The sequence below is a fragment of the Phocoena sinus genome, chromosome 9 (genome assembly GCF_008692025.1).
Source record: "Phocoena sinus isolate mPhoSin1 chromosome 9, mPhoSin1.pri, whole genome shotgun sequence".
Classification (NCBI taxonomy): domain Eukaryota; kingdom Metazoa; phylum Chordata; class Mammalia; order Artiodactyla; family Phocoenidae; genus Phocoena; species Phocoena sinus.
In genome coordinates this window covers 32,150,593-32,167,445 of record NC_045771.1, presented here as the reverse complement: position 1 = coordinate 32,167,445, position 16,853 = coordinate 32,150,593, and the positions used below count along the sequence as shown (strand labels likewise).

At 38.5% G+C, this 16,853-nt stretch overlaps 1 protein-coding gene across 4 annotated transcripts in view; it reads right to left on the bottom strand.

Annotated features, from left to right (window-relative positions):
• CTTNBP2 (cortactin binding protein 2) overlaps positions 1-16,853 on the bottom strand; it is a 175,428-nt gene that overhangs the window by 83,675 nt on the left and 74,900 nt on the right. For 3 of the 4 annotated variants that reach the window (XM_032643252.1, XM_032643249.1, XM_032643254.1), the window contains exon 3: positions 10,136-10,360. The exons of the other annotated variant lie outside the window; for it this stretch is intronic. In XM_032643252.1, the coding sequence (XP_032499143.1) occupies positions 10,136-10,360 (225 nt within the window). The remainder of the gene's footprint in view (positions 1-10,135; positions 10,361-16,853) is intronic. 4 annotated transcript variants of the gene reach the window in all.

Sequence of the window (16,853 nt, the reverse complement as noted above, 5' to 3'; positions counted from 1 at the left end):
AAAGTGATAAAAATAGGAGAGGAGTACACCCTCCCATTAGGAAGAAGTCAACAGCACTGGATGAGATTTCTCCTTGTAGAGCTTTTCAAGTGAGGGCCATTCCCTGTGCTGATAGCTCTGGCAGCAGGAGCTCAAGCACAAAGCACCCCTTACAGTGGCCTGAGGAGCCAGAGGATGAAAGCAACTGGAGCCACTGCAACTAACCTCACCAGCATCACTGGTTAACTCTTGAATTATACATTCATAGGAGAGATTCAATACTGAATGACAGAGGTGGCTGCTGAATGGAGAACTGAGCAAATACTTCAGCTATTGCCAACTGCAAAAAGCCAGAGTTCAGACTATGAATCTAACCAGGTTAACTACTTACTAGAAATACACTCTTCAGAAGATAACAGAATCCACAGTCTCTGTACCACATCATCCATAATGTCTAGTATGCAATAAAAAATTACTGGGCATGCAAAAAATGTATTTTAGGTGATCCACTGTCAAGAGAAATGTACTCAAACAGAAACTTATCTTAAGATGATCTATACTGGAATTCGCAAACAAGAATCTTAAAGCAGCCATTTTCTAAGAAAATATAGTTGCGGTGACTGAACAGGATAGGAGTCTTAGCATAGAAATGCAAACTAGAAACAAATGGAAAGTCTAGAACTGAAAAGCATAAAATCTAAAATGAAAAAAAAAAGTTGACTGAATGAGCTTAATAGAAGATTTGAGAGAGGAAAACTTAAAAAGGAAAGAAAAAACAATGAATTTGAAAATAGAGCAAAAGAAAGTATCCAATTTGAGGAACACAGAAAAGAAGGACTGAAAAAGTGAAGAGCACTTCAGTGACCTGTAGGACAATATAAAGTGGTCTAAATTCCACATAACTGGATTTCCAAAGGGTGAAGAAAGAGAGAATGGGGAAGAAAAATATATTAAAAGAAAAAAATGGCCCCCAAATTCACAAATTTGGTAGAAAACAAACTTACATATCCATGAAGCTCAGAAATCCCAAAACAGGATAAATATAAAGAAAACCATACCTAGGCACATCAGAGTAAAACTGATGAAAACAAAGATAAGAAATGGTATTGAAAGCAGCCAGAGAAAAAGACACATTACATACAGAGAAACTACAATATAAATGATGGCTGAATTATTATCTCCAAAATACAGGAAGCGAGAACTGACAGAAGGGAGAAAAACAAATCTATAACAATTTTCTCTCATCTAGATTAAAAAATCAGCAAGAATACAGTAGCTCCGAATAACACTATGAAAATCACCTGGCCTAACTGACACTATGGAACAGAATACCCTAGGACTACAGATGATGCAGTCTTTCCAGATGCCCTTGCTGAACTATTAAAAACCACCAAAAAATTACAAAAGACTAAAATGTTACAGAATATGTTCTCTGACCACAGCAGAATTAAATTATAAATAAATCACAATAAGATATTAATAATACCCCAAAATTCAAAAATAAAACATAGTTCTAAATAGTACAAAAGTTTAAGAAGAAATCACACAGGAAGTCAGAATATATTTTGGGCTGATTGAAAATAAAAAATATCAATATTTGTGGGATGCAGTAAAAGAGGAGTATTTAAAGGCCCAAAAGCAGAGGATACAGACAAACATATCTTTAACTGCTTACATCAGAAGAGTTTTCTCCCAAAGAAGACATACAGATGGCCAATAGGCACATGAAAAGGTGCTCATCACCACTAATTAGAGAAATGCAAATCAAAACTACAATGAGGTATCACCTCACACCAGTCAGAAAGGATATCATTAAAAAGTCTACAAATAATAAATGCTGAAGAGCGTGTGGAAAAAAGGGAACCCTCTTACACTGTTGGTGGGAATGTAAATTGGTGCAGCCACTATGGAGAACAGTACGGAGGTTCCTAAAAAAACTAAAAAGAGAGTTGCCATAGGACCCAGCAATCCCACTCCTGGGCATATACCCAGACAAAACTATATTTTGAAAAGATACATGCACCCCTATGTTCACAGCAGCACTATTTACAATAACCAAGACATGGAAGCAACCTAAATGTCCATCGACAGATGAACAGATAAAGAAGATATGGTGTGTGTGTGTGTGTGTGTGTGTGTGCGTGTGTGTGTATATATACACACATACATACACACAATGAAATATTACTCAGCCATTAAAAAGAATGAAATAATGCTACTTGCAACAACATGGATGGACCTAGAGATTATCATACTAAGTGAAGTAAGTCAGAAAGAGAAAGATAAATACCATATGATATCACTTATATGTGCAATCTAAAATATGACACAAATGAACCTGTCTACAAAACAATAACAGACTCACAGACATAGAAAACAGAGTTGTGTTTGCTGGGGGTGGGGAAGTGGGTGGGGGTGGAGGACTGGAGTTTGGAATTAGCAGATGCAAACTATTATACACAGGATGGATAAACAACAAGGTCCTACTGTATATCACAGGGAACTATATTCAATATCCTGTGATAAGCTATAATGGAAAAGAATATATAAATGTATAACTGAGTCACTTTGCTGTACAGAAGAAATTAAACACAACATTGTAAATCAACTATACTTCAATAAAATTATTTAAAAAACAAGAGTTGTCTCAAATCAATCATCTAAGTGTTACCTTAAGAAGCAAGGAAAAGTTAGGTGAATGAAAGACAAAGTAAAAGGAAAGAAATAAAGGTAAAAATCAATGGAATACAAAAGACAAATGATAGAGAAATTAACAAGGCCAAAAGTTGTTTTTCAAATAAAATATCATTAATATTGTTAAACATTTAAAGAACAGATTAAGAAATATAGAAAAACACAAATTACAAATAAAAGGAATAAAGGATGGGGTACCACTATGGAATGAATATTAAAAGGATAATAATGAAAACCTTGTGCCAATAAATTCAACAAATCAAATTCCTCCGAAACACACGACTTTCAGAATTGACATAAAATGGAATAAAAGATTGAAATAGCTTTATATCTTTATGAGAAACTGAATTCACAAATAAACATTTTCCCCTAAAGAAAACCTCTAACTCATATGGATTTACTAGTGACTTCTACCAAACGTTAAAGAAAGCCAGGGGCTTCCCTGGTGGCACAGTGGTTGAGAGTCCGCCTGCCGATGCAGGGGACACGGGTTCGTGCCCCGGTCCGGGAGGATCCCACATGCCGCGGAGCGGCTGGGCCCGTGAGCCATGGCCGCTGAGCCTGCGCGTCCAGAGCCTGTGCTCCGCAATGGGAGAGGCCACAACAGTGAGAGGCCCGCGTGCCGCAAAAAAAAAAAAAAAGAAAAAGAAAGCCAAACTCATACATGCCCTTTCAGAAAATAAAGAAGGAAATGCTTCCATTTTCCTTTATGAATCCAGGATTACTTTCATATCAAAACCAGTCAAGTATTATTTTAAAATTTACAGAAAAATTATCATTCATGAACACACATACAAAACTCCTTAGCAAAATACAGGCAAACTGAATCCAGCAATATTTAAAAAGAGTAATAAAAGGTGACCCACTGAAGTTCACCTCAGGAATCCAAGTTGGTTTAATATTTGAAAATCAATTAGTGTGATTCATCATATTAAAAGAATAAAGTGCAAAACCATGACTACAGCAATAGATATATACCATTTTGCAAAATTCAAAACTCAATCATGATAAAAACCACTTAACAAAGAATAGAATGAAACTTTAATGAGATAAAGGGCATCTATAACAAAGTATAGCTAACATCATACTTAACCATGAAACAGACTGTTTTCCCCCTAAATAAAGGAAAAGCCTCTGAAGTCTGCTCTCACTATTTCTGTTCAACATTGTATTGGAGGTTCTAGTCAGTGCAATGATGGGGATAAAAAGGAAAAGAGGAAGGCAGGCAATTTGGAAAGGAAAAAGTAAAATGGGTTCTGTTCATAGGTAACATGCTTGTTTACCCACAAAATCATATAAAATATACAAAACAACTGCTAAAACTGATAAGCAAGATCACAGGATACAATGTCAACATACAAATAATCAATTGAATACCTGTATACTAACAACAAATGTTTGGCAAAAACTTAATTGTGTTTATAACAGCATCAAATATTTAGAAATAAACCCAACAAAAGACATTTAAGACTACTAAACTAAAAACAGTAAAACACTGCTAAAAGAAACCATGAAGACCTGAAAAAAATGAAGAAAAATACTATAATCATGGGTTGGAAGACTCAACTTTGTTAAAGATGCCAATTCTCAACATATTAAAGGGTCAATGAAACTTCAATCCCTGAAAGCTTTCAGAGAAACCAGCAAACTGATTTTAAATTTTTATGGAAAAGCAAACGACCTAAAACAGCCAAAACAATTTTTATAAAGAATAACAAAGTTGAAAGACCTGTGGTTTGTGCATTTAAGGCTTATTATTTAACTACAGTCATCATTTACCTGAAGTTGTAGTATAGAGGTAAGACTAATCCATGATGAGAAAATCAGAAGAGTGTTCAGTGGCTGCCTAAAGTGGGGGAGGGATTTATGGAGAAGACACTCCAGGAAACTCTCTATGGTAATGTTAACATTTTCTATCTTGTAAGGGGTACAGCTTACACAAGTGTATGCATTTTTAAAACATCAATTTGTGTGCTTAAGATGTAAATTTCACTTTAATGTAAATATCTCTTTAAAAGCTATAACAATAGTAAATTCCAGGTTTGCATGTTTGCTTTTTATAGTGCTATGGATTAACAATTCTGAAACTACTCTCTGTGTGTTCTAGGCTGGAGTACATGAGTAATATATTGAAGTATAATGGGTTTCAGCTTTCTCACTGTTGGAGAAGTTAGTTTTAAATAGAGAAAGGACAAGAATGTACCCCCCCCTATGGTTTTGGATTAGAATCAGAGGTGTCAATATAAGTATGAACTCATGGTTTCATACAGACAGAACTATAGATAAATAAAATATAGATTTGTGTGTATATAAAATATATGTATAAATATGATAATTATACATAATTTCCTAGCTTTAGTTTCATTTCTAAACACTATTTTCCATTAAAAAGGAATGGAAGTAACAGCTTCTGGGAGTAAGAGCTAATTGCAGGGGTTGGAAAAAGAAAAGTATACGATGAGCCTGCAAGAAAAAAATACCCTGCTGTAAGAAAATAAGGAAGTGCTCAAAGGATGATGGGAATATATCAAAAGGAGTAGCTTGAAAGGGCTCTCACTGGCCAAATCTGGGACAATTCTGAGCAGTGATCCACGGACTGTGGACCTGATGGGTAGGGGTAGGAACAGACACCCCCAACTAAACTGCACACTGAGGAGACTATAAAGGAACCACAGCTTCCTGTGTATAAAGACTACCGAGTTCCAGCTGACTCTGCTCTACTATTGTCCAATTTATATCTACTCATAACCACTTCCAAGTAATGGCTGAAGGGGAATTTTGCATGGAGCAGTATTACCAAAGCCTTTTGCAAAAAGCAGCGGTTTATGTGGAAGAGCTTAGAAGAACTAACACAACTTCACTGGTAGTGAAGAAGTGGGTGGTTGCTCCAAGAACAGCACCCAGACTGGGAGCTCTGAATGAAGGGAGCACCAAACAACTTTTTCCAGAATGAAAGGAAAAGCTCTGTAGGTGGAACAGAGCAGCAATGTAAAGGCGATCAGTTCTAAATCAAAGTGAAAAAGAGAGAGGCAAGCAATTATGGTCATTTGTAAAATGAGAAAGCAGACTACATGTCTGTCACAACCACAAAATATTCTTATGACATTTTATTATATTCTTTATTACTCCCTCACGTCTTTTAACACTCACTGCACCCTTGTCCTCTTTTCCACACGGTCACCCTCACTGGCACCTGCCCAATCCTGGTAAACAAACACATAACGATGAAATATATTGAGATTTTCTTCTTTATAGGGGCTGGAGCTACCAGTCAGCAGTTGGGCTCTGTAGTTCTCATCTGCCCCTTCCTCTTTTTTTTTTTTTAACATATTTATTGGAGTATAATTGCTTTACAATAGTGTGTTAGTTTCTGCTGTATAACAAAGTGAGTCAGCTATACGTATACATATGTCCCCATATCCCCTCCCTCTTGCATCTCCCTCCCACCCTGCCTATCCCACCCCTCTAAAAAAATGGTTCTCATGAACCTAGGGGCAGGACAAGAATAAAGACGCAGACAGAGAATGGACTTGAGGACACGGGGAGGGGGAAGGGTAAGTTGGGATGAAGTGCCCCTTTCTCTTGATCTAGTTTCAAAAGAGAGAAGGGAAGACATGGATGAGGCAAGTTGTTCTCTCCTCTAAATCCCTGCTCAGAGCTGCAGACCTCAGTCTCCAGCTCCCCTTAATGCCCACTCTGCAGTGCTCCTGGGGAGTCCAAATGCATCTTGAAACGTAATAATGAGTTATACAAAAAAGACTCAGGGGCTTCCCTGGTGGCACAGTGGTTGAGAGTCCGCCTGCCGATGCAGGAGACAAGGGTTCGTGCCCCGGTCCGGGAGGATCCCACATGCCGCAGAGCGGCTGGGCCCATGAGCCATGGCCGCTGAGCCTGCGCGTCCGGAGCCTATGCTCTGCAACGGGAGAGGCCACAACAGTGAGAGACCCGCGACCGCAAAAAAAAAAAAAAAAAAAAAAAAAAAAAGAGGAAGGAGCTAAAAACAATCATTCATGTACAAAGCGTCCTAAACATTCTTCCTAAAATTGTTATTTCAGCTGTTTCTCTACCATGTTATCCTTGAATGAAAATCATGAAAACAATTTAAAATTAAATTATATTTGGATGTTATAACCATTATATAATGAAGTAGAAAACAGTGAATACAAACGGCAAAACAAATTACAATTATTTATAATGGGAAGGAAAAGGCATATGAAATAAACAAAACGCATTATTTTGATTGCTCTTTTCTCGTCCATTTGTCATTTCTTTGGTCGTCTAGCACCTGAAACTCCTTCCTATGTCAGGAGAATTCTCCACCTCTCGTTCTCTCCTATAGTAGTTAAATACGGCCAATAGTTGCTTTCCCAGTCTTGTAGCCAAGGAGAGGGCATGGGGCCTAAGGTTGGCCAACCAAATGCACCTGCTCTTAGGCTTCAACTAGGAAATGAGTAATGCAAAGAAGCAGGGCCAGGGGGAGGCACCACTCAAGACCCAGAGCAGTGATGGCAGTGGTGCTGTCTGGCGTCAACAAACTTCAGTATCTAGCTCTCAGCAGAAGGATCAGCCACGGCAGACTAGATCTACGGTGAGCATTTGTCAGTGATGCTGGCTGGTACAAGCTTGTCCCCTAGTTCTCCCAGCCGTGCTCTACCATGCTGTAAGCGAACAAATGAATGCTGTTCCTCTTAACTCAAGAATACTGGGTTCACTTGCTCGCAACTACAAATTCTGCCTGACGCAGCTACCAGCATGCAACTGACCACATCATACCGAGCGGCCGCCTAGAAGGAGCTCTGTCTAATACACAGAACTACATTTAGTTTTTCCTCTGGTGAAAAAAACTGTCCCCTTCTGAATTTCCTAGTCGTTATTTTGGCTTCTTTCTTTTAAAGGCTCTGATCAAATTAAAAGATCTTTCCTATCTCAGGGCTAGAAATTATACTATGTATGAATAAAATGACGGAAAATAAATTAGAAAAGAAGCTGTATTAACAGATTGTGCATAAGATAAATAATAAAAACCCAAATAACAAGCACCCTAGGTTACTGGTTCTAAACGGGGGAGTATATTACCAGAGGCAAAGTTCCCCATGATGATTACTCATTAGCTTATTCAAAGTGGCTTGAGGCTTAGGCCATTTGCCAAATTGACTCTTGCCCAAATTTTCCTGGCACACACATTACCAAACAGTTAACCCTCCTATTAGTAGTCTCAGCAGGAACCAACGCATCAATAAGCACGAAGTCTCTTCTCCCGCCTTGAGAGGGCAACCAGAGCAGTGTTCAGGCCAAATGTCTTAGAATCACCACAGAGCTATGCCCAGTGTCAGATAATAAATACTTGATTGTAGATAATGGGAACTTTGCTTTCCCTGACTTTTGCTGTGACAGTGATTTAAAGACCCGGACTCATTTAAAATAATCGATTTTTGTGTCTTAATGCTTTTAGATTTCTAAAGCTCCAATTTACTCTACATGCAAGAGAACTGAAGATGTTTGGTTAATATATTTAATTTCAAGAGTAAAGGTGACAGGTAATTTTGTTGCTAAAATGACTTTGTTGTTACTGGCCTTATTAGCTGCTCTAATACTTTCTTTATAAATAAAGACTTGGGATAAGAGTACAAACTGTAACTCTTCTCACATGCTACAATCTACCGTAATAGAATATCCTTTAGGGACAAAGGGTAGCACTGCCTCTCAGACAGACCCTTCACTGAGACTGCACAGCCAGTGAATTTGGCCATAAAGGACCCCTGTATCTCCATTATAGGCGGGAGACAGATCACTGGCTCATTTCATACTAGTCTCTCAGGACCCCTAGGACAGAAACAATTTCCTTTCACTTCCAGCCAGGTTGGAAATGACCCAGTCATTCAGAAATAAACAGGATGTAAGCTGATTTTTAAAAAATCAACTAGATAATAAAATCTTTGATTCAACTCGAAATGAACTTCTTTTTTCTCTCTTATAAGAGGAATGATAGATACAATGCAAAACAAGTAAAATTCAGGAAAGCATGCATTTTATGTATTGAATGAAAACTACAATAAAAAATATTTTCTTGATTTTTGATAACACAGCATAAAACCAAGCAGATGTACTTTATCATGAAATAGCTCATTTGACACATTAAGAACATAATTGAAATGTGTCTCATCCAAGACATACAAATGAGTTTTAGTGACATCAGCGGAAACACACTGGCTCTTGCTTATGCGGTTTGTGGGGATTTTTGAAAAGCTCCAGAGACCTCAGTGGTTGTCTGCAGGGCTTTGTAGAGGGTGTGCAGAGTCCAGTGTAAAATTGTGTGATTCGGTCTCCCAGGCAGGGAAGGCCTTCTATTCTTTACTATTTTACCCAGTGCTTTAGTTTTCTACCCTGTGACATACTGAGCAAAAGGTTTGTTTTTATTCAACACCTATATCAGAATGCTGGCATATATACATTAATGCAAGGATACAATTACAGGGAGAAAACCTACACATTCAATGACAGTATCATAGACATTTATACAGTATAGTGCATTCAGGTGAACTGTTAACCAGGTGTTAAATGTGAGCTATAATAAGTTCTCTGAAAAGGACAAACAGAAGAAACATTTTAATTTATGCTTTAATAATGGTTGGAAGAACATGTTACTTTTAATTCTAGTAATTAGACATCATTACCTTCTCTGATTTCCTCACTCTCTTTTCTAATAAAGGGAATCAGTAGTCTCAGCGGCATATCAGAAGGACAAAATTTAAACTTCTATGTACTTATGGCTGATCGCAGTAAGCTTTTATCACTTAGGAATCTTTGAAGCATGTGTTCATGTGCAATAATATGTATGTGTGTGGTGTGGGAGGTGAGGAGGGGGGAGGAGGCTGGTTTAAATGAAACACATGTGAATAGGAGCCTGGAGGTCTGCAGCAGACACACCATCAGACCCCAGAGGTGAGTCTGAGATGAACCAGAACTTCAAGATGACATGTTGTGAGACTGCGTATACTATGCAAACTTTCATTCTATTCTCATATTATTTTCATTTTCAAAAAAAAATAATTTCTAGTTGCAAAGAAATACTGGAGACAAAAGTTGGATAAACTAAGTTGGGGATGCCACCATATGATCAGTCCTGGTTGCATTACTGGATCACTCATCTGACAGTTAAGCATGTCTTAGGGCACTAGGAAAGGGAAATCCATCCCCTCCAAAAAGAAAATCCATTATTTTAATGAAAGCATCACAGTAAATATTATGGGAAACATAATTTGTCATACTTCTTTTATGATTTAGTGTTATGTTTATTTTGAGTTACATTTGAGAAGGGCCACCAAAATTTGTCAGTATGAATTTCTAAGTCCCTATCCCAACTCTTCTTGAAAATATTTAAGAACAAAACAACAACCTCAGAGATGGTCTCTTCATTCTACACTGTGTTATGGGAAAAAGAATTGTTTGAAAGTCTCAATACCTTCTTTTGTCTGCTCTCTGCAGCAGCCAGTTGTGTGGACATCCTTTCTTGCATTTTTCTGCAGTGGGCCATGACTGCTTCGAGGATGGAGAGGGGGTTGGTACAAACTGGCTTCTTCTCTTTATCGCCAGCACCTGCTTCATAGTCTCTCTGCAGTGCCAGGAATGGGTCATTTAAATTAAATCTCCCATACCGTTCCTGGATAAATACCTCCTTCCTGCGAGCCTAGAACAAAATCAGAGGAATGTATTCAAGAAAGAAATGAAAATATACAGAAGGCTATTTATACGAAGGTTCTGTGATTACTGCTCCAAATGGTATTCACAACTGTCATGAGTAACAGCTTACATGTGATGTCAGGTGGTGAGTGAGAGGTAAGGGGACTGTGACCCCAAAGCCTGACCAGCCTGCCATGCCACTCAGTCTACTTTCAAATTTTCTTCCTTTGGAATATTGTCTTTTAAATTACAAAAGCTGCAAATACAGTTTTTCCCATGACGCCTACTCCTTCAAGGATCTGAATTTTAGGTACAGTCTGTTCTCATTTAGAGTAAAATAAAAAATATCAACAACAAACTAACTTTTAGCAAAAATTCAAAAACAAAATAATATGTTTATCGAACTTACATTACACATAATCCTTGTCACGTTAAATCACAAAATATAAATCTCCAAGTTTTATACAGAAAGAATCTTATAAATATTTGAAGAAGAAAATATTTCATGAATTTTTTATGTCAAAAATCACAATATTCACATTTTGTGAAGTGTAACCAACTACAATAAAAAACCTCCAGAAAATTAGGAAGATGTAAATGTCTTCTCATCATTGAAGGACATTAAAATATAGTTCACAGAGTCCCAGGAAAGAACATAGCCTCATTTTACTTTAAATGTCAGTCCATCAGCGTTGAAGTAAATTTCACATCCACTTGACACTAAATGCAATTTTCTATAATTAGCCTACAGTGAATGGCCTTTGCATAATATGGAAAATAGCAGTAGAAATGTATTGAAAACAAGCAACAGTTTCCTAACTCAGGTCATTTGGAATAGCTACCAGAAAAAATTATTCTATGTCACTGCCAGTGGAAAAACTAAATTACAATAAATCAAGCTTAACTGTCCAAAATGTTAAACATGCTTTCTGAAGAAATATTACATACATTTCCTTAATTTAAAGGCAACTGCGTTGACTAACTCAACTTTTCCATTTTAAGACCACTATCAGCAAGCCAAAAACTAGATAAACACAAGTGCAAAACTGGGAAAATCTAATGTTTCTTCTCCTATTACCAAATTAGATTAGGAAATACAATTTAAGAAAAGTCCAATTTCACCATAAATTTAAGCTAGCTTTCAGAGGATCATTTTACACTTAAAAGTCAAAGTGGTTTATGACATCAAAAAGTATTTCATATTTCTAGATTCTCCAAATTCAATTATGTAATCGATAAGCTGAATAAGTATCACTTCAGAGATGCAATTACAAAAGCAATTTCATTCTGTCCTTCACTTTTCTATTAATTTTTATTCAATGCAGTAGTTCATCCCCCACCTCTGGATGAAAACTTGGGATAGCCCCCATGGTTTTTCTAATTACTTTTATCTAATACAATTCCTATAGTCACTTTAAAATATAAAACTCTCAATTTGGTTATTAGAATATCCAACTTCAGTGGTATGATGGCTTCCCTTCCCCAACTAAGATCTGCACCACCTGGGAAGGAAGCATTTAAGAAAACCCCTCTTGGGCTTCCCTGGTGGCGCAGTGGTTGAGAGTCCGCCTGCCGGTGCAGGGGACACGGGTTCGTGCCCCAGTCCAGGAAGATCCCACATGCCGCAGAGCGGCTGGGCCCGTGAGCCATGGCCGCTGAGCCTGCGCGTCCGGAGCCTGTGCTCCGCAGCGGGAGAGGCCACAACCATGAGAGGCCCGCGTACCGCCAAAAAAAAAAAAAAAGAAAGAAAAGAAAACCTCTCTTTTATCCAATCTTCTCCCCCTCTTTCTTAGCTGTTTTAGTCCTCTCTGGGTTGGAAGGGACCAGAGGTAGAGGATGATGATGAAGATGGAGGTGAGAGAACAGGAGCATTCTACCTGACTGGTTCAGTCGAGAAACTAGCCTTACCAACTGGGTGTGGCAAATACTTAAAGCCTCCTCTTTTCCCATGAAGTGCTTGGTAGCCTGAGAAAGCCACAACCCCCTTCTCACTGCTGGGGACCCTTCATCTACAGTTTCCCCAATGTAACTCATAAATTTAGGACAGACTACATAACCTGCAGAGCCCAGTACAAAATGAAAACATGGGCTCTTTGCTAAAAGTTATTAAGAATTTCAAGATGGTAACAGCATACCCTTTAACCAAGTCTAGGGTCCTTCTAAGTGCATGGCCCTTTGTGACACAGCCTGCACACCCATGAAGCCAGCCTTGCATACATATCTTCTGTAGCATCTAGAATCCAGTTTTTTGTCAGCTGAGGTTCCATGTTCTCCAGACTTCTCTACTGAACTGGATCTTAGAGCAGGGTTTTTTGTTTTTTTTTTTTTTTTTGCGGTACGCGGGCCTCTCACTGCTGTGGCCTCTCCCGTTGGGGAGCACAGGCTCCGGACGCGCAGGCTCAGCGGCCATGGCTCACGGGCCCAGCCGCTCCGCGGCACGTGGGATCTTCCCGGATCGGGGCACGAACCTGTGTCCCCTGCATCGGCAGGCGGACTCTCAACCACTGCGCCACCAGGGAAGCCCTACTGAACTGGATCTGAATCAATCTCATTCCTACTCTTTGATGCCTATGGCCCAACCTAGTCTATGGGAAACACTCCTGAATCTTCATTTAGAGAAAATCTGGGAGTGCAAGATGACCACTGCAACCATCTTTTTGTCATTTCCACAGAATGCCTGCTGTTTTCAGCCTCACCTCCACTCAGAGCACTAAGACCTCATAAGGAGAAACCTAGTAAGTCATTAAATAGTCTGGCTGAAGCACTTTCCTCTTGAGGTGAAGGGAAAAGCAACTAAATGGGGGGATGCCCAGCATTCTCTCCAGAGAAATGCTCTTTCATAAAAACCTTTCTCTCTTTAATCTCCAAAAATTAGGTATTTTTATACCCTTAAAGTGGGTAAGGAATTTAAAAGTCAAAGCTGGATTTCAAACTGTCTTCTGAAAATTTTGCATCTTGGTCCTCATTTTAGTAACTAAACTAATATCACTATGGGTCCTCTGCTGAAACTTACATTTTAACAACCAGTTAAAATTACCTGATGTCTACTTACACATCCAACGTATTTTATGATGGACAATATCTGTGACACTAACTCAAGCCATTTCTTAACCACACACGTTATTCTTAAATCAGAGTGAACTTTTGATAAATGGGTTAAAATTAACTTTTATATAAGAGGTAAACATATATCATAGGCTATTTCCAGTTTAAACAGATTTTATGGTCTGAAAAACTTTTTTAATTATTTATTTTTGGCTGCATTGGGTCTTCATTGCTGCATGTGGGCTTTCTCTAATTGCGGAGAGTGGGGGTTACTCTTTGTTGTGGTGTGCAGGCTTCTCATTGCAGTGGCTTCTCTTGTTGCGGAGCATGGGCTCTAGGTGTGTGGGCTCAGTAGTTGTGGCACTTGTGCTCAGTAGTTGTGGCTCGCGGGCTGTAGAGCGCAGGCTCAGTAGTTGTGGCGCACGGGCTCGGCTGCTCTGCGGCATGTGGGATCCTCTCGGACCAGGGCTTGAACCCGTGTCCCCTGCATTGGCAGGCGGATTCTTAACCACTGTGCCACCAGGGAAGTCCCCTGAAAATTTTTAATATTTTTTCTTTTTACTACTGTGAAAGTTTTGAATGTATTTTTCATTGTATTTTGGCTTTATTTTAAAATTACTAGCTTTAACTGTGGCATTGTCAAGTGTGGGCAATCTTTTTTTCTGCTGAAAATGTTGTATAATTATATGTCTACAGGATCATAAACATAAAACTGCCAACTCATTTGCTTTGCCAATATAGACTGACGCTTAACCTTTATGACGAAGTTCAAGACACCTACATTAGCTTCTTTTAAGGGAAGAAGTAGGGCTAACAAGCTATGCAACTTTGTCCCCAGGATCTTTCATTTTCAAAATGAGATCAATGAAGCAGCCACATTTGTCTCTAGGACCCCTAGAGTATACACAACAAATATGATTTTATTTTTTTTTAAAGTTCCTAAAAGCCTGGAAACCTCAGGTAAAATGAATGTGAAAGATTTTACACATTCCATTAAACTGACCCCTGATCCCATGTTTATTGCTTTAAGACAGTGGTCCCCAACCTTTTTGGCACCAGGGTCTGGTTTTGTGGAAGGCAATTTTTCCACGGACTGGGGGGTGGCAGTGGAAATGGATGGTTCAGGCAGTAATGGGAGCAATGGGGAGTGGCAGATGAAGCTTCACTCGCTCACCCTCGCTCACCTCCTGCTGTGCAGCCTGGGGGGTTGGCGACCCCTGCTTTAAGAGATGCCAGGTAATAATTCTACTCTATAGCCATACAGGAATTTATTTATACATGTTACATATATTCAACATGCATTTTTTATATCCTTGTCTTAAAGTTAGAAGCAGGGGTTCTCAGTTTTCAACTATTAATGTTTATTTCTTATAACATTCTTGTAAGAAGTATACCTTTCTTAGCAGATCTTTCTTTGTAACAGCGTGCTTAATTTTGAATGTAGCACATTACTTTTAAAAAGGGCAGATCAACAATAGATACAAGTGTTAATATTGAAGGAGACTGTGTAATAAAAAAGGACTTCAAATGTGTATCATACTGCGCTTGAAGAGGCCGATCCTTAAAAAAAAGGAAGAGCTGAATCTGCAGATAGCTTCTTGGTTTATGCATCAGAATTACTTGAGAATGAAATGCATTTCAGGGTAATGAGTCATTTGAAGACACAGGCTAACTATAATTATGAAAACAGACTCAAATTCTTAAAACCGGCTACACTGATAAGTAAAAATATAATTTCATTAGAATGTGAAGCTTTATAGAATCTTGAAAAAAATCACAAGCAAGAAATAAAACCATGTCCATTACTAATGAAGGATTTGACCAATACAGAGTTCCTACTTTTGGCTTTCATTGTTTTGTAAGATCAACTGAAGTAGGTTGGACCTGACCAGTAATAATAAAAAGAAAAGTACTTTAGCTATTCAACTTTTTCTATAGCATGTAATCCTCTTAGGAAAAAAACCCTACAACTTGGATTGTAAGTCACAATTAAAACATATCACCGATTAATTTTAAAACATATTGACAAACTTGTAGCTAAAATTATTCTGTCTTATGAAAAGCTGGAATGATTTTGTAACATTAAAAAATATCAATACTTATAAAAGATAACTTTTACTGAGAGCATTTTTTTTTCTTTTTTTTGCGTTACGTGGGCCTCTCACTGTTGTTGCCTCTCCCGTTGCGGAGCACAGGCTCCAGACGTGCAGGCTCAGCAGCCACGGCTCACGGGCCCAGCCGCTCCGCGGCATGTGGGATCTTCCCGGACCGGGGCACGAACCCGTGTCCCCTGCATCGGCAGGCGGACTCTCAACCACTGCGCCACCGGGGAAGCCCGAGAGCCTATTTTTTATTGCTAGGTTTTCATACTCACTTTCTCCTAAAACTAAGTCCAGAAGATAGCCACTTTTTAAATTCACATTTTATAGACAAGCAGACTGAGGCTCAGAAAAGATTAACTTACTCTCCCAAGGTCATTTCAACAGGAGCTGGTATTCAACCTAGGCAGTCTTCCTCCAAAGCCTACTCACTGAAGTATTTTTTAATTATGACTAGAGTATTATGGAACACTAGAAAAGGCTTCAAAAATAAGTATTGTTTACAACACTATTCAAACCGATACAAAGAAATAAAGTTTGAAAGACAAATATATGACAATATTCTAAGTAGTTAACAGCTTTCCATATGCTCTATACGTACTTTCATTGTTACTGACCATATACTAACATAATGTAATCAAACTTAATCGTTTTTCCCCCAAGATTCTTCAGAGATTTTATACAAGTGCAAATAACAGTTCAATAAGAAAAATGGTTTCTAAATATGCTCTTCCCCAAAAGCATACTATCAAAAAGCACTGACTACCTAAAAATTAAAAAACCAAACCCAAAACCCACTAGCGTTAATAGAGATCTAACTGCAAGAAGACTGCAGAGGAATTCTGTCCTCAGCTCCAGCCTACTCAACACACTGGCCACTGTCGTGGATGCCAATGATACAAAACTGCAAGGGAGGGATGGTCGAAATGATGAACCCAATCTGACAAGATGGACTTTCACAGGAATAAATATGAGTCAGTTCTTGAGTAGAAACACAGAGGCAAGTATGAAAATCACTTAGGGGCTGCAATCAATACTACATTCAAGGATTGAACCATGAAATGAACACTGTTCCTCCACCACACCTCAAATCAGGACTCCACATCAGGCTTCATTAATTAATAGAAAATAGCTGTCAGAACTAGACAATCCCTGGACTGCTGGGCTCACTTCTGGGTGAAATATTTAAAGAATGATCAACAGAAAAAGGACCTGAAAACAGAACTGAGTATAAAAAGAAAATAGGAATGCTTAAAAGACTTAGAGCAGCACGATAGTATTCTTTCAATATCTGAAGTCATTTCATGTTTAAAGAGGTATTTAACTATTTACCTGATTCCCAAGGAACAGAATTAT